The sequence below is a fragment of the Clarias gariepinus genome, chromosome 22, assembly GCF_024256425.1.
Source record: "Clarias gariepinus isolate MV-2021 ecotype Netherlands chromosome 22, CGAR_prim_01v2, whole genome shotgun sequence".
Taxonomy (NCBI): Eukaryota; Metazoa; Chordata; class Actinopteri; order Siluriformes; family Clariidae; genus Clarias; species Clarias gariepinus.
Genome location: NC_071121.1, coordinates 12,333,237 through 12,351,195, shown reverse-complemented (window position 1 = coordinate 12,351,195; position 17,959 = coordinate 12,333,237). Strand labels below are relative to the sequence as shown.

General features: G+C 36.1%; 2 protein-coding genes across 3 annotated transcripts; one reads left to right on the top strand and one right to left on the bottom strand.

Moving 5' to 3' along the window:
* The first annotated feature begins 2,579 nt into the window (after positions 1-2,579).
* On the top strand, positions 2,580-12,276 carry emd (emerin). Of its 2 annotated transcripts, none has more exons than XM_053483114.1 (7): positions 2,580-2,732; positions 6,242-6,325; positions 8,395-8,490; positions 9,214-9,248; positions 9,348-9,373; positions 9,955-10,008; positions 11,736-12,276. In XM_053483114.1, exons 2-7 carry the CDS (start codon positions 6,244-6,246, stop codon positions 11,980-11,982), a joined length of 540 nt encoding a protein of 179 aa, XP_053339089.1. In that variant the 5' UTR covers positions 2,580-2,732; positions 6,242-6,243; the 3' UTR covers positions 11,983-12,276. The 2 variants fall into 2 exon arrangements, with proteins under 2 accessions (XP_053339089.1, XP_053339090.1); XM_053483115.1 differs by lacking the exon at positions 2,580-2,732 and adding an exon at positions 4,387-4,499.
* Positions 12,277-12,395: 119 nt separating this feature from the next.
* Positions 12,396-17,913, bottom strand: si:dkey-93l1.9 (uncharacterized protein LOC562339 homolog). The gene is made up of 4 exons (XM_053483117.1): positions 17,843-17,913; positions 13,089-13,308; positions 12,799-12,963; positions 12,396-12,543 (listed from the first exon to the last, which is right to left on the bottom strand). Exons 1-3 carry the CDS (start codon positions 17,906-17,908, stop codon positions 12,830-12,832), a joined length of 420 nt encoding a protein of 139 aa, XP_053339092.1. The 5' UTR covers positions 17,909-17,913; the 3' UTR covers positions 12,396-12,543; positions 12,799-12,829.
* Positions 17,914-17,959: the final 46 nt, after the last annotated feature.

Here is a 17,959-nt window from a genome sequence, read left to right as displayed (position 1 = left end):
CTTGATTGGCCAGCAAACTCACCGATCTAAACCCCATGGAGAATCTATGGGATATTGTGAAGAAGAAGATGGGAAACATCAGACCCAACAATGCAGAAGAACTGAAAGTCGCTATCAGAGCAACTTCCATAACACCTCAAAAACACATTAAAATCTTTTTTAACTTGGTCTTAAGTAATATTCTAATTTTCTATGATACTGAATTTTACTGACACTTAAAATACAGTTTTGTTTAAAATAATAGCAGTATGTTAAAAAAAGTGAGTAAAACTCCATTTCCATATAATAACTTTTTATTTAAATTACACAAATGCATTGGACACCTTGCACGTTCTATTCTGAATCACAACATGAAGAAAAATGTGCTAAATGTATTATTAGTTTACAGAAAGTGAAGAAAAACAAATATTAGTCTGTAAAAAAAATAGCAGTGTCATCATTCATCTTTACAAAGTGATGAATTTACTGTTTAAACAAAAATGCTTGAAGTTAAATCTGTCTTGTGCCTCTCTGAACTAATATTTAGTTGTATAACCTGCTTTCTGAGAACGGATGCGAATCTGTGACAATTGTACCACACGCCACACTTCCTCTGCATTTCTTGGTTTTGTCTCAGAAACAGCATTTTTTATGTCAGGCCACAAGTTTTCTATTGGATTAAGGTCTGGGGACTGGGCTGGCCACTCTATAACGTCAATCTTGTTGGTCTGGCTGCTTGCTTATTGGTGTGTTTGGGGCTGTTGTCTTGTTGAAACACCCATTTCAAGGGCATTTCCTCTTCGACATAAGTATTCTAATGTACTCAAATTGATCCATGATCCCTGAAATGTAATAAATAGGCCCAACACCATAGTACGAGAAGCATCCCTGTATCATGATGCTTGTGCCGCCATGCTTCACCGTCTTCACAGTGTACTGTGGTTTGAATGTCTGCGGCCCCTAGACCCAAAAAGGACAATCAAAGTCCACAAGATGTTGTGTCATTTCTCCTTAGGCCAGTAAACACGTGTTCATTGGCGAACTGTAACCTCTTCAGCACGTCTTTTTTTAACAATGGGACTTCTTGCTGATAGCTTGGCCTCACATAGCCGTCTTCTAATAGTAACAGCACTAACAGGTAACTTTAGGTGCTCTTTGATCATGCTGGAACTGATTATTGGCTGAGTCTTTGCCAATTTTGTTATTCTTCGATCCATTCGAATAGTAATTTTCTTCCACATCTTTCTGGTTTTGATCTCCATTACAAAGCATTTGATATAATTTTAGCAGAGCAGCTTATCATTTTCTGCACTTCTTTGTAATTATTTTTTTCATCTCTAATCAACTTTTGAATAAAAGTATGCTGTTGTTCTGAACAATGTCTGAAACGACCCGTTTTACTCTGATTTTCAGAGGGAAATGCACAGGACAATCTTTTCTGCATTTATCCTTAAATAAGGGGAACTTGTTTGACACCTGTTTTTCACAGAATAATTTACTTCGCTCCCTGAAGACCAACACAGAGAGACTGAGGAGGAGCTTCTTTCCGCAGGCAATATGGTCTCTTAATCAGTACACCACACAGTACTGATAAATTTTGCACACACACATATGGTTTTTTCACTTACATTAGTGGCCACTGCACAACTACACATTCGTGGACATTAGTTAAATTACCCAATTACCCCTATCACCAGTCACTTTAAATATGTCACTTTCAAGCATATTTGCACACCCCGTTTTGTTACTCGGATGCACAAGACACTTTAAAAACTTTAAATATGTGACATTTCCACTTATATTCAATTTATATTCAACTACATTCCCACACAAAAAGTCTATAAATTCTATATCTCTGTATTGTACAGCTGTTTCTTATTTTCCATATTTTACATATATTTTTCTTATATTGTATATTTTGTCCTGTACAGTACAGCTGTTTCATATTCTTCTATATTTTTTCATATATTTTTCTTATATTGTATATTTTGTACTGTACAGTTGTTGTTTTATTTAAATTTTATATTTTATTTAATTCTTTCTTAGTTAAATATACCTTGTTTTCTTTTTCTATTCATAGTCTTTTATTTTAAGGTCACGAGCAGTTGTTTAAGCATTTCATTGCATATCGTTCTGTGTATGACTGTGTATGTGACAAATAAAATTTGAATTAGAATTTTTAATTGAACTCCACATTGCTATTATTTTGAACACAAATGTATATCATTCTGTGTGTAATGAACTTAAATTTAATTACTTAAAATGAATAAACTTTTCGGTGATATTCTATATATAACGAATTTGGAGAAATGGGAAATGAACATATAACACACACGAACGGCATATACACTCACTGGCCACTTTAATATGAACACCCGTACAGCTGATCATTCATGCAAATGCACAGCCAGACTTTTATGCAGGAGCACAGTGTATAAACTTATGACAAGAGCCTGAAGAATGGGTAAAATGTGATCTCAGTAATATACATATTGCATGGGCTTCGCAATGCCGTAATCAGTTTTATAAATTTGTTTGTATGCACAACTTGTCGCAATTTTCTGAAACAGCGCTGTACAGACATTAAAATAAAATGGCTGTCAGGGAATATTTCAAACGTCAGAATTCGATGTAGGTTCACATTTCCAGTCTTCACACTCCCATTTCGTCCAGTAACGTATGAGGGAGCCGCCCTGCTCAGGGGATCTAGCTAGGAAAATTAGCATTTCCATCAGAAACGAGCCCACATACAGGTGAGTGCACCGTATTCAAAACGGCCTTTTTAAAAAAAATAGTTACTGGGATTCAACTAACGCGAAACTAATTACCATGACCTAAATTGTTTTTAAAACCTCTTATCGTCGGTTAGTTGTGTTTTTGCTTAGTGTCGCAGAGCACTTCAGATAGCCTCCTAGCTAACAGCTACTTGCTAGAGACCCAGCTAAGAACAGGGCTTTTCCCACTACAGGTACAGCTCAGATGTTTTATTATTTCTAGGCGACCAGAGCATCTTAGCTTAGATCGTCTAGGATTCATAAACACTGAGTTTCTTTTACTACTTCCAAAATGCATTAAACACACCGAGCACCGTCGCTCCTTTGCTAATGCAGTACGTATCGCGCATGTGCACGAAGGCACGAGCGCCAGCTGTTCCAAGTTGTATTTAGTTATATTTCCTACACTAGTTTTACAGAGGTTATGCCTTTGTCGTTGTAACTATCACAAACCGTTTTACCAGACAAGGCAATTACTTTTCCTACTATTTAGGTTTATCTCATGCATTGAAGCTACCTAAAAGTAAGAAACACAGGCAGGCAAACAGACAGAAATAAATTAAGAAAAAAAAAGAAAGAAAGGATCAGCTTTCCATGCCCATAAAAACTCCAGTCAGCATTTGCATACTTATGAACTTTTGATTTCAGTGACAAAATTACAAGTTATATTGATTTCAAACATGGTTTATTTTATTGTATGCTACAGAGGTTTTTATTTATTTATTTTTTATTATTATTATTATTTGCCCACTGCAATAGGGAAATGGTAACGACACTGCAAAGCAAGACACTTTCAGGCTTTGTATATGTTTTTCTGCTGATGTGTGCTAGAAAGGGAAGGCCAATGTCAAATTACAGCTTAAGGAATTCACCCACAATTCCTAAAACCCTAAATGATTCTTTAGTGTCACTGGAATGTATAAGTGAATGAGAATGTTTTCATTATGGGAAATTCCCATTAGGGTTACAGTAAAGCTGTGCACATGCTTGGTAAAAAATGTCTACCTATTTAATATTGGGGATGGAAATCACCAGGGATCACTTGATATTGTCGTCATACCACGCTGCCAATTCGATTTGTTTTGCAATTCTGTTAGTATTATTATTTAAAAAATATCCTGATTTGATATGACTTTTTTGTTACAATTCTAAACAAATTTAATCACATAATTTGCTTCTACCATACAGAATGCTGTGCTGCCTGCCAAAGTGTGAATAGTTTTAGCGCCACATGCAGGATTATGAAAGAACGGCAACATTTTATGATTTTGATCGAATTTGGAGTTGGTTTGATGATATAAGAATTACTGTGTAAAGGAATCATGATGTATAACTAAATAGATTTTCCCCTCATCTCTATTTTATATATATGAGGGATAGTCATAAAATGTGTTATCGTATGAAAAAAATAACGCAAAATATTTGCCAAAATTATGTCTCCGGAAATAAGCATGTTTATGAACATTTCTTCTTGTTTGAAAAATCTGTAGTATAGTTTTGCATGATGGCGCTAGAGGGTCATGACCTTACGAAACAGTAAAACTTGCGGGCAGGCAGCTTGGGGTATGAAATTCTGCGTTATCTCCCCCTACTCCCCTCTATGCACTTAGTGACTTCTTTCTCTTCCATCACTTGAAGAAACCACTTCTTGCCAGAGGTTTGCCAACGACAAGGTGATTACGGAGGTGGAACTTGTCTTCAAGGGCCAAAAAGCTGTCTCCACCAGCTCATCCATTGTTCGGAGAAGTGTGTAACCTTAGGTGGAGGATATGTAGAGACTAAGCTCACAACCAGTATTAGTTTTTATGACATTATTTTTTTTCTTAGCAATAATAAGAATCCTTATAACCTCCCCTATCTTATAAGTGACAAGTAAAATATTACATTTGTTCAAATTAACAATTGCCACAAAAAATAATAAAAAAGCCTTTATTCATAGCATATAGCATCATAAGCTACATAAGCATAAATTTAACTGTATTAATTATTTAAAATTATATTTACCTTATAAGACATGCAGAAATTAATAACTCTTTTGTCATCTCCATTATCTCTGATATGAATATTATGACTTACACAAAGTGAACAGCAACAAATTGCACGGCAGTTAATGTACAAAGCATTGGTACAGCTCTTGATAAACCATGCAAAGCTCATGCCAAGCTGTCACAAACTCTCTACAAACTTACACAAATGTCAAAATTTAACCACATGCCTATGACACCTCACAAGCTATGTGTAAATCGTAATTTTTAATATTAAGAACTGATACGATTTCTCATGTTTTGACTAGGGATGGGACCACCAGTCACTTCCCGATAAAAACCAAGGGCAGCATTTAAACAATACAAACTAACTTCAAATACAAGAGTTTCAACATTATACTGGACACCGCATATCTCTGTCCTCTGCCATAATTATTATTTCTAATCAAACTTGGCAAATAATTCACTCCTATCACACAGGATAAAAATGTGTAAATAGTTCAGAGTGCAGCACCTTTAGAATTATAAAGCAACGATGACGTTTTACCTCCCCAAATTCCTCAACTTGAAAACAAAGTCTTAAAACTCAGCTTGACAGTAAGCGCACGGGTTAATTGGCTGTCAGCATTGCGGACACTTCTAATGCATGCTATTTCCGACTAATTTGTGCTTACGGTGTTTTAAACCTGGTGTAAGCGTGTGTAATGAGTGAGTTTTAGACTCATTTGCTTACAATTGAAGTTTGGAGAAATAGGCAGATTGGAGACTTTTAACGCTTGCGATTTTAGATAGTGTAATGCCATTGAAATACATTTATGTTGCTACTCAGAAGCTACTCAGAAGCTTATGTGTTGGTTGATCACTGGTCATTAAAGAACGGCCAATTAAACAGAAGAACAGCCAATTCTGGTCACTGTGACACGATCATACCTGTGACACAACAATACCTGTGACACGATCATACCTGTGACTACGTGTCATGCACGTCCACACTAAATATCATCATATGCAGTGTAGTATCTATTGCAGGATGCCGTTTAGTAGGTTAGTGCAGATAATTACTAACCTAATAATAGATAGATAATCAAGTCAATTAGCATGTTGACTTGATTATCTATACGTTTTATTTATTATATATTTTATTTATTAAAGTAGAATTGTCATTATGTTGTAGGCAGAAATAAAATGTTTTGATGAAAACCAGATTTTTTATCATTTATTAGCTGTTGGCCAGATTTCACCCACAAAAAATTCAAATAAAAATTTTATTTGTCACATACACAATTATACAGAGTACAATATGCAGTGAAATGATTTGTGCGACCACAGAGTCATGGATATATTTTGCAACTAGTTTTGGCTGGCCTTAATGCTGAATAATTATTGTTGCATAAAAACTATTTAATAATAATTTTGCTCCACAAATGTTAGCAGAATTAGATAGTTAGATGCATAGAAGTAACTAACTTTTTTTCCCTCTTTTTTTGTGATTTGTACTTGCAGTCATGTCCTCATTAAGTTCCAAGACTTCTGAGGAGCTCTGTAAACTTTTGGATGAATATGGGATTAACCATGGACCCATTGTGGGTAAGAGAAATATGTATTTTAATAAATAAAAAAAGTTCCAGCAGTTTAATATAAATGTTCAGCCCTGCTTCAATAAAACCACATGTTGATGTAATTTAGGTTTAAAACACCGCTATCTTTGGAACTGAATATTAATTTTAAAATGATGCATTCGAGTTGTAATCATTTCACTTGCCTACTATAATAACTAAAGTTTCTTCTCTTATGATTTATGGTTCCTAACTAAACAGAAATACGATTTAGGCACCTTCAGTGCGCATACCAAGACCTTCAAGGCACAAGTGCCAAAGTTTCTTTATGACACAGTGTTTCAAATAAATACTGACTTTCTCTTTTTTCTTTTCTTTTTTTCATCATGCCTCATATACTGTACCTCAGAGCTATCTGCAGATAAGCTTATGACTATGCCTTATGACTTAAGCTACAGGAAGTCTGTTCTCCAGAGCTGGCGATAACTCCGTCTCCTGTATGAGTTAGCTACTAACTGTTTAGCCGTTTACTATGAAGTCTGTTTACACTCATGCAGGGAATAGATTTGAGAATCTCCACTAAGTTGGGTCTCCCTCTGTAATTTGGTTTAGTCGCAAAGCCCACACAGACTCCGGACTGCTGGGCCTGTGGCTAAGCACAAGGCTGTCAAGTGGGTTCTGACTGCTCACTGAGCATGAAACATTTGCCAAAACACTTGAGCACTAGGACCAGTAGGAAATAGGATGTACTAGAGTGTCCCTCCACATCCCTTCATTCTCCCAGGTGGCCCCGGTTCATATCCATTTATGTCTTTTCCCCATGTCTCTTATACTAACCAACCAGCAGGCCTGTGGCTCAAGTGCTGCTGCCATATTGAACCTGGAGGATTTCTTCCAATTACCCCTAATTTTCTCCACCAAGCAGTTCCTTTTCCAGGATATGAATACTTGCTAGTGTGTTCCATAATTTCTTTTCTTCTTTATGGGGGACTGTAGGACTTGCATTGCATTCACTTTGCACTACTTTTAGTCCCAGATTCACAGTTGAATCTGACATGACATAAAGTTATGGCATAATCCTAAACATAAACCTGTATCTGTCTATAAGTCTCTGGTTTTTAATACCTATCCATAACAACAATGGATAAACAAAGAAAGAGGGCAAGGATGCTTTCTTGGTGTGTTGATGGACCTGGCGTCAGACACGGCTCAACGAAAATCAATTATCCTGAAACTGCAACTTTGCACAAAAAAAACTCCCATTATTTAATGGACCCTTACTTTTTACCTGAGAGCAATTTTTATATACAGTGCAGAGTGCAGAGATGCTATGGCTGTGTCTGGGAGTTATTTCTAGGTTGAAAACCTTCAGGAGTACAGAAAATAATGGCAAGCTCTAAACACCCAGTGTTTGGCCAGAGAGCCGAACTACTGATCATTGGATTATTGATCATTGGTCAGAACCACTTAGTCTCTACCCATCCCGAGGCAACTGGAGATTATGCCAGCTCCAGTAGGCAGAGGCCAACCCTGCGAAGATCTTGAGGCATCCAGGGAAGGACCAGCTGCAGCTGGATTCTGCTTCATGATGGTTTTGATCTACACATGTTGCTCCTAAGCTTCTAGTGATCCAGACCCCCCCTCTGTCCTCTGCACCTGCTGACTCATCCCTGTGCTGACCTGGACTCCATGATAACTAGGACAACATTTGTTATACTGAACATCTAGCAGCCCAACACATGATGAGGGATACTAGAATTAACTGTTATATAATGACATAACACTAGCAACTAACACACTAGTTGCTACTGTTGGATCCTTGTGCAAAGCCCTTAACCCTCAGATGTTTAAAAAATTAAGTTGCTGCTGGTACAGTTGTCCCTTTTGAATAAGTCGCTTCACCCTACATGCTCCAGGAGCACTCTGTCTTTGTTGATGCCAGGCATTAGCAGGAGGAAAAATCTTTTCACTGTCCTGTAAAGTACACATAACAAATAACTGAATCTTAGTTTTAATCTTATTTGTTCACAGAGCACAGTTCGATGTATATGTTGTATTTTCTAACACACTGTATTTATGCTGATATTGTCCTCTGTCTAGACTCTACAAGAAAGCTTTATGAGAAGAAACTGACAGAGGCCATGTCCAAAAGGCCCAAGTCATCATCACCTGACAAGACTTACTACAGAGAAGAACGTAACTACTTAATAGTTATTAAATATACAGTGAGGTCAATAAGTGTTTAATCACCCTGTGATTTTGCAAGTTTTCTTACTTAGAAATCATGGAGGGGTCTACAATGTTCAGCATAGGTGCATTTCCACTGCGAGAGACAGAATCTAAAAAGAAAACTCACATTATATGATTTTTTAACAATTTATTTGTGAATTACTGTGTCAAAAAGGTATTTGATCACTTGCTTATCAGCCAGATTTCCGACCCTCAAAGACCAGTTATTTTGCTTTTAAATAGTCCATATGCTTCTTACGGAGCCACTCCTTGGTTGTCCTGTCTGTGTGCTTTGGGTCATTGTCATGTTGGAAGACCCAGCCACGACCCATCTTTAATGCTCTGACTGAGGGAAGGATATTTTTGCCCAATGTTTGACCCTTTAAGGGTCAAAAATCTGGCTGATAATCAAGTGATCAAATACTTATTTGACACAGTAATTCACAAATAAATTGTTGAAAAATCGAAATGTGATTTCCAGATTTTTCTTTTTAGATTCTGTCTCTCACAGTGGAAATGCACCTATGCTGAACATTGTAGACCCCTCCATAATTTCTAAGTAAGAGAACTTGCAAAATCACAGGGTGATCAAATACTTATTGACCTCACTGTACATTTTTTAAATGTAGGAGTTAGTTTATATCTGAAGTTTCACTAATCTTAATTTTTTTGTTTGTTGTTTTTTCACAGAGGAAGAAATCACATATGTTACCTATCGTCCACCAGTAAGTCCGAATAGCAGTATCCTGAGTATAATTGTCTATAGCTCTTCTAATTTGTGCATCTGTACATGAATCTGATCACTACCATATTTTCATTTGCAGACACAACATGAAAACACTGAAGATGTGTAAGTGCAGTGGGAATCTTTATACAGTACATGCATTTATGTATACAGTTTAACACACTAAATATCCTAATCTAATAACAAAAGAAGGTAGGGAATATTTTATGTATGGCTCCCAGATTTGAACACCCACTCACTCACTCACTCACTCACTCATCTTCTATACCGCTTTATCCTGTATTCAGGGTCGCAGGGACCTGGAGGGTCTCAGGAGGCTTAGGGCACGAGGCGGGGTACACCCTGGACAGGGTGCCAATCCATCGCAGGGCACACACACACACACACACACATTCACACTCGACGGGCAATTTGGGAACACAAATTAGCCTAATCTACATGTCTTTGGACTGTGGGAGGAAAACGGAGTACGGGGAGAACATGCAAACTTCATGCACACAGAGCCGGAAATCGAGTCTGGCCGGGAATCGAACCCGGACCCTGGAGGTGCCAGGCGACAGTGCAAACCACTACACCATCGTGCCACAAATTGTTGTCCATATTGTGATTTCATTTTTGTGCAAATTATTGCGCTAAGTTTATGGGTAGACTTTCATTCAAAATAACACAGTAATATGTTTTTGTAGAACAAGAAGATATGGGGCCAGCAGGGATGCAGATGATGTGGATAATGCAAATGAGTAAGATTTCTTTGACATGTTGTATTGTCAAGTCACAAATACTAATTTTAATTTGCACATTTCAACATATATTTTATATGGCCTCCAGAATAATTGCCGCTCTTCATGTAAAGAAACAAAATATATGTTAAGACATATTACACGTATATTAAGAAATGGCTTTTATATGCAGAACATTTTAAGCTATTTAAATTTATATATTTGAATTCAGCTACAAATCTATAGAATTATGTGTTGATTTGAAAGTGTGTTTGGATTATCATCTTGTTAAAAGCTATATATGGGCAAGGCACATTTTTTAAATGCATTTTTAGGTGTCTAATTTGGGAAAGCGTGGGCACTTGATATTATTCCATACAGTAGTTAGTGCCCTGTTACCTAATTAAGCATACAGTCATGTGTAAAAGTTAGTGCCCCTCTTTTAATTTTGCCCCTCTTTTAAAATCATCTAATTCTAGCAGGTCTTTGTTTTTTAGGCAAGTACGTACAACCTTAGTAAAACAACATATAACTTTTTCATCGTGCCATCCTTTTTTACAAAATCAAGCCAAAATGAGTACCCTCGTTACTCAATAGCTTGTAGATCCACCATTAGCAGCAATAATTGGAACTAATAGTTTTCTGTATGAATGTATGTATCAGTCTCTCTTATCATTTTGGTACATTGTTCTTTAAAACATTGCTTCAGTTTATTGAGGTTTTTGGGCATTGCTTATGCACAGGTCTGTTAAGGTCCCGACTCAGCACTTCAATTGGGTTCTGGACTTTGCCTAGGCTGTTCCTAAACCTTGATTTTATTTTTTTTTTTTTTTCAGCAATTCTAATGTGGATTTACTGGTTTTAGCTGATAATCAGACGGCCTCAGATTTGCCTCTCGAATATTCTGGTATACATAGGAGTTTATGGTTGATTCATGACATCAGCCCTATGTCATCATAGTGTGTGAAGGGCCCTTTGTTTCTCTAAGGATTTTTTCCCCCAGCATTTTGGGCTTTTTGGGGGGTCTTAACGTGCATTTCAAACTGGGCCTTTCTGGTGCGCCCAGGTGGCGATGTCACAGGGTGCTTGGGCTCGCTCATCGTTGCTTGCAACAATATTTTTTATTGTTTTATACTAAAAAACATAGAATTAAATCAGGGGGCACTAACTTTTACACATGACTATAATTAACATTAAGATTTCTATAGTTATGTTAGCTAATTGAAATGCTGAAAAGAAGTAATTTTCTATGTATTCAGTGTATTTTAAAAAAAATTAAAACTTATTTATCAATCAAAAAAAATTATCAATTGAATTGATTATCAAAACAATTAAGAGTTGCAGCCATATTTATGATAGCTCATTATATAAAGTGTACATAAAGTGTATGCATTTATTTTTCAGTAATCCTGGTTGTATATAATTGTGGTGCAAAATACTATTACCGTTTAAAGGTAGTAATAAGGAGGAATATTAAAAGAAAAATAATTTATTATTTTCTAAATCTAAGAATAATTATTGTGTATAATCTGTATTTTTGACGGTTATTTCTTATCCATGGTGCCAAAACATCTGGAGGGCACTGTATATATAACTGTAAAGATAATACATTAAAGTTACATTTACCCCCTCCAAGCCCTGTATCCAATATTCACTTATATTTTCTTCATCCCTCTCTCTCCATCCATTTTCACATGCATTTTTTATGTGAATCCAACTTTGGAAAAATGAATCCTTCAAAACACAAGACCCATCATCAGCTACACTCGAACAGCGTACCAGAGCACACCCCGCTCTAGATCAACAGCCTACACAAGCAAGTCAAGCCTGCAGGATGCCAGTCCAGGAACCATCAAATCTCAGGAGAACAAATCTGGTGGTGTACCAGTGTGGCTTCGTATGCTGGTTTTCATCATCATCGCAGTGCTTCTTTACTATCTGTACTCTAACATGGAGTCTGTTAACGAAAACCCTTTTAAAACAATTGATTCATAATGCAATGCTATTTCTTCCAACTTGAGTTGATCCATTCCAGTGTCTACTACAATCATTAAAATTTTAATTACAAATGATAGATATTTGCAAGATTTGTATTAGATGTACTAGGCACATGAGTCTAGATTTACAGATTTAACATTGCTAAGTTTTTTTTCTTTTTTTACTTTTTAATTCATATGTATTCAGAGTGATATGGTGGAGCCCATTAATAGCCATAATTTTATATATAAAATTGTTGAATGTAATTAGATAATAAACTGGCAATTATAAAATAAATTTGTCAAATTGTTACATTTTGATGTCTTTGTCTAATATTGTGACAAGAGCAACCTTAATAACTAACACAAGAATTTGTGCTAAATGTCATGCTTGTAAATAGACATCCATGTTTTTGTAAGCTTCCAAAGAATTTTATTCATGAATAGGCACTCTTATAATACATTGCATGTCTAAATGGCCCCCAGCCTTCTAATCAGCAGCAAATTAAGCTTGAACACATTTGGGCCGTTCCCAGCAGATCCATTTGAGCACTGGCAGCATTACATCTTTACATAACTCCTGAAAGTGAACAAAGGTAATATTTTGGTTAAATGCCTGCCAGTATACTACAGTAGGGTAAGAGAAGAGAATTTGGGATATAACACAAAATATGAACAAATATATGCAATCAGTTTATGAGCTGCATGATACCTCACTAATGTAAAGTATACATAAATATAAAATATACATGGTTTCTCCTACCCCATAATCCTGCTACTAATAGATTTTGCAGTTGTAACTGAACAAATGCATATAATTATTCTGAACATTTACCCGAATTTTTGTGAACCTGAAGGTGCACAATTCATCGACCCGAATCAGAACCCAAGGCAGTGATGAAGACATTGACTAGGAGAATAACGAGGACGAAAACCGTAGCCAGATTGTTTAACATGTTCAGTTTAGTTTGCTTCTTTTCATCATTCAGGTTATGTTTTACTAGGGAGTAGAAAATAGATAAAATACCAAAGATCAATGCATAAATGAGATCAGTTCCAAAATTTGAAAGATTTGGTTAATAATAATAATAATAATAATATATACTTTTAAAATCCTAAACCTACCAATGAATATCAGAAGGAAGCCAACAAAGACCTGGAGTGTGATGGACAGAATGATGAGAGTAATCAGATGAACTCTGTACTCAGGCCCTTCCTGCAATGCAGTCTTTAGTTGAGAGGAGTTGGCCATCAATAGCGCTACATCAAGCATGCTCTGAGCCGTACTCTTCTTAGTGGCGTAATGGTTTAAGTCCAGGCGCCAGTGGGTTTTTTTTGTCTCGTCCTTAGTTTACAAAGGATTGCAGGATTAAAAATGGTATTAAGGACAGCATAAGCATTTACACGTTCATTTACTGTAGGGCTTTATGGGAATTTATATGAAAATCAATTTTAGAGACACAAATCACGACAAGTGGTTCCAGGAAAAAAAAAGGGTTAAGTAATGGCCATTATGATTTAAATAAACTAACATATGGCCAACAGTATGTGGACACCTGACCTTCAACTCCAAATATGGGCCTTTGCCAAAGTGTTCTTACAAAGTTTGAAGGACACAGTTGTCTGGAATGTCTTTGTATGTTATAAAATTCCTTTTATTGTAACAAAGGGTCCAAATCTGTTCCAGCATGATGTGCACAAAGAGAGGGCCATAAAGACATGGTTTGTGAAAGAATTGAGTGGCCTGCCCAAAGCTGTCTTTCAACCATAATAAAAAACCTTTCGGTTAAACTGAAATGATGACTGTGAGCCAGGCCTTTGCACCAGACATTGGTGCCTGACCTGAAAAGAAAGTTCTTTCAGAAAAGTGAAAATTACTATAACAGCAAAAAAGTAGGGATTAATTCTGGAAGGGATGTTCAAAAAGCACATGAGTGTGGTCGTCAGGTCTCCGGACACATTTTGCCCTACAGTGTAGTATCAGAAGTAAAAGTGTGGTTTCATGGAGATCCACATACACTGAATTAGCATAATGTAATAAAACTTAGTCATCTTTTTTTTATTAACTTGGACATACAGTCCTCTAAAAAAATATTGGAACAGTAATGCCAAAAGTTTAGCCAGAACAAATTTTTAGCATTTATTGCCTGATATCTACGTCTAGATGCACTAAACAACTATGCGGCATCTCTGGTGGCAGACCATGATGATTTTTATTTGAGCAGATTTATTAGCACGTACTACGTTATTTTAAACAGGTATGCATAAGTCCTACATGTCCCCATAATGTCTGTTGATTTTTCAGCAGATATAAATGCATATAATAAATTATAGCATGCTTGACTTTCTGTTTCACTCCTTTCCTAACTATGTTGTTTCTATATTTGTATTTATTTATTTATAGGCTTTTACCCACTCACATTTGTGACAAACAAAATAAGGGTAAAATATGTAACGCTATCCAGTTACCCAGCTAAAGTAATTTTTGGATTTACATAAAATCATATGTAGGAGTTTATGTAAAAAAAGCTGTGATTCATTTAAAATAAAAAAGAGACTAGCTGAGTTTTTACAGATAGGGTCACACTACCACATTCAAAAGTTTGGGTACACAATGTCCTTAAGTGTTTTATTTCCAAAGTTGTACATTAATACTGAATACATCAAAATATGAAAGAAAACGTGGAATTTTTTCTTTTTGTATATTTTAGATTGTGCAAAGTAGTTACACAAGCTTTGATGACAGCTTGGCATAACCATGGGATTCTCTCCTCAGATTCATGGCATAGTCATCTGGAATGGTTTGTAATTCACAAGTGTGCCTTGTCAAGAGTTACTTTGTGACATTTCATAGCTTCCATATTGTACTTCAGACCATCAGTTGTCTGGCAGGAAGGGTGGGTAGTGAGTCAATAGGCCTACTAGTGATACTACCTCTATTGTGCTAATGTTCGGTAAAAAACACTTATTTAAATAGGGCAAAGACAGTCCATCATTACTGTAAGAAATGAAGGTCAGTCAATCAGAAACAAATATCGAGAAGTGTGAATGCATCCCCAAGAGTAGTCACCGAAAACCATCAGATGCTGTGATAAAACTGGCTCTCATGAAAACCGTCCCTGGAAAGGAAGTCCAAGAGCTACCTCTACTGGATAGGTTTATTAGAATGACCAGCGTCATAAAACGGTTTACGGCACCTCAGATTACAGCCCACGTAAATGCTGCAAGCAGCAGACATATTTCAACATGCATTGTTCAGAGGAGACTGCGTGAGTCAGGCCTGATTTGCAGTAAAAAATAAACCATTACTTCAGAAGAACAAGTAGAAGAAAATTGCTTGGGTCAAAAAGCAAAAGGAATGGACATCAGATCAGTGGAAAACTGATCCAGGTTTTTTTAGTCCAAATTTGAGATATTTAGTTTTAACCATCATGTCCTTGATAGATACATAGAGGGTGAATAGACGATTCCTATATGTGCGGTTTCCACTGTGAAGCATGGAGAAGGAGGTGTGATGGTGTGGGGGTGCTTTGCTAATGACACTGTTGGTCACTTTTAGAGTCAAAATTGAGGGAACATTTTATGAGCATGGCTACCACAGGATTTTGTAGCGACATGCCTGCCCATTTGGTTTATGGGACCATAATTTGTTTTCCAACAGGACAATTATACCAAACACACCTGTAGGTTATGTTAGAGCTATTTGTCCAAGAAGAAGATCAATGGAATGCTGAATCGGATGATCTGGCCTCCATAATCCCAGATCTAAATCTGACTGAGATGGTTTGGGATGATTTGGATAGGAGAGGCAAGGAAAAGTAGCCAACAAATTCCCCACAACCCTGGGAACTCCTTCCTTTTTGGAAAACCATTCCAGGTGATGACCTCATGAGGTTGACTGGTAGTATGCAGTATGTGCGCAAAGTTGTTGTCAAAGCAAAAGGTGGCAACTTTAATATTTTTTTATTAATGACAAAACTCTATTTGTTCGGTCATTATTTCAATGTCATCGATATTATTATATAATGGTGAAAACAATATACAAAGAAAAAACATACAATAAGATGTCTCTAAACCTTTGACAGGTACTGTATGCAATAGCATTAATTCAAAATGACATCCCCAATATTAAAACACAACTAAGGGCTGAGGTAAGATTAGCCATCAGCTGCTTACCACTAACCTAGCCTTTCTTAAGAACTAAAGAAGGATACGTTAACCGTTTGCGACTACAGACTGACCCCTAATGGCAGTAGGACTGAGCTAGACATTCAGTAACTGATCATTGTGTTGGGTCTCTTGTTATATGAGGCCATAATAGGAAGAAATTCTGAAATATACAAAAATTGAAAAAGGAGAAACAGCTAGGAATGCTTCTTCATTTTAGGTCTTCATTTTAAAAGTTTACTAACTTTTTTGGTAATTAACTTTGCATAAGAGCTCGTCCTAAAAGTAGTATTTGTTTCATATCCCGGAATTGAAATTAGCTGGCGACCCACAAATATTTACATTATCCTTTTCTGCCACTTTTAAAGTTTTATACTGCACCCCTTATTACTTATGTCTATTTTGAGAGTTCTTATTTCAGTATGCACTTCAGAAGGTTAAATTCATGCTCAGTTAGGTAAAGGGATTTATACTGACAATCCGAAACATTCCATGTTCTAACCACGATAAAGTCCTTTGTTGTATTGAAAATATTTGGGTTGTCTTGATGTCTGATGAAGTTCCTCCAAATTAGATTTCAGAATTCAAATTCATTCTGCCACTATAATCCTCATTTTCATTTGATCATTTTAAGCAACAAATGATCATGAATAATCATGTTATGAATAATGTTTCATGAATAAAACCCAAGGGTCAAATCAAGATCCATGAATTATTTAAACAATAAGGCACAAATCTAACAGGGCATACCTGGAAAAAGAAAAAAAAAAAAATATTTTTTGATTACTTGAAATATAGCTAGGTTCAAACAAAAGGTGCCATGTACCAAATAGTTTAACTTATCTACATGTAAATAATCAAAAAATAAAAATCTTTTGATCTCAAACTCCAAAGTCTTCAGTGTCTAGCAAAAACAAAAGAACGGGTAATGCTGTTCCAATAATGTGAGAAGAAATTCTACAATGCATTAGGAAAAGATGTTATGCAGTTTGTTCCACTAGTGTTTCAAAATGTGTGAAATGAACAAGCTTAAAAAAAAAAGTAGCTCTTCCAAGGATGATGTGACACCATCCCACTGAATGTGCTTTAAAAATAAAATAAAAAATGGTGTTCTTAGAAAATTAAGTGGCTAGTGCAGGTCTACACTTCCTGGTGAAGCTTGCACAACAGACAGTGATCACTGTGTCATCTGTACTCACAGGCAACACAACAAGGACATGCTGATTTGCTCACATGAAAGAACCTTTTCAACAGCAACAATTTACCAGAACACTATATTTGATTTAGTGCTCAGGGTCTCAGAAGGAAAATGACCCCTGAAAATAGGTCAAGAGGTCTCAAACAACCAAAGACCAACTCAGTTTACTGCAATGTTTAAATAAATCAGTGTAAGAACTGTTCTTTGTTTGCCAATTATACAAGGAATTTCATTTGGCTTTTGCCCTTTTACTGTGCTTATTGACATAAGATAATGACAGAAGTGTGTTATATACACAATTGTTGCCCTGCGTAAAAAAGGAAGAATACAGCACAGAAGAATTAATAAACATTAATAAAAGTTACCTTAAGAAGAAAAACACCATTTATTAGAACTGACAGTACAAAAACATCCTGGATGAAAAAGCAACAGCCTACATTTAGAGTGACACAAAAAAAACCTAATACAGCTATTTAATACAGCTACATACAGCCTAATACAGCTGTTTACTTACTTCTACATTTCCCAGCATGTTTAAATGCAGGTCCGCCGAATTAGATATTTGCCTTTCTACCTCCATGTAGTGTGTGTATATATATAACAAAAATAAGAGCCCTTGCAGGATTAATCC

Bases quoted from the DNA above. Each gene is read 5' to 3' on its own strand.
- emd (XM_053483114.1), top strand. From the start codon at position 6,244: ATGTCCTCATTAAGTTCCAAGACTTCTGAGGAGCTCTGTAAACTTTTG. The intron at 8,491-9,213 runs GTAACTACTTAA...GTTTTTTCACAG, and splicing joins GACTTACTACAGAGAAGAAC to AGGAAGAAATCACATATGTT. The intron at 9,249-9,347 runs GTAAGTCCGAAT...TTTCATTTGCAG, and splicing joins ATGTTACCTATCGTCCACCA to ACACAACATGAAAACACTGA.
- si:dkey-93l1.9 (XM_053483117.1), bottom strand. From the start codon at position 17,908: ATGGAGGTAGAAAGGCAAATATCTAATTCGGCGGACCTGCATTTAAAC. The intron at 13,309-17,842 runs GTAAGTAAACAG...TTGTAAACTAAG, and splicing joins ACATGCTGGGAAATGTAGAA to GACGAGACAAAAAAAACCCA. The intron at 12,964-13,088 runs GTAGGTTTAGGA...TCTACTCCCTAG, and splicing joins CTTCCTTCTGATATTCATTG to TAAAACATAACCTGAATGAT.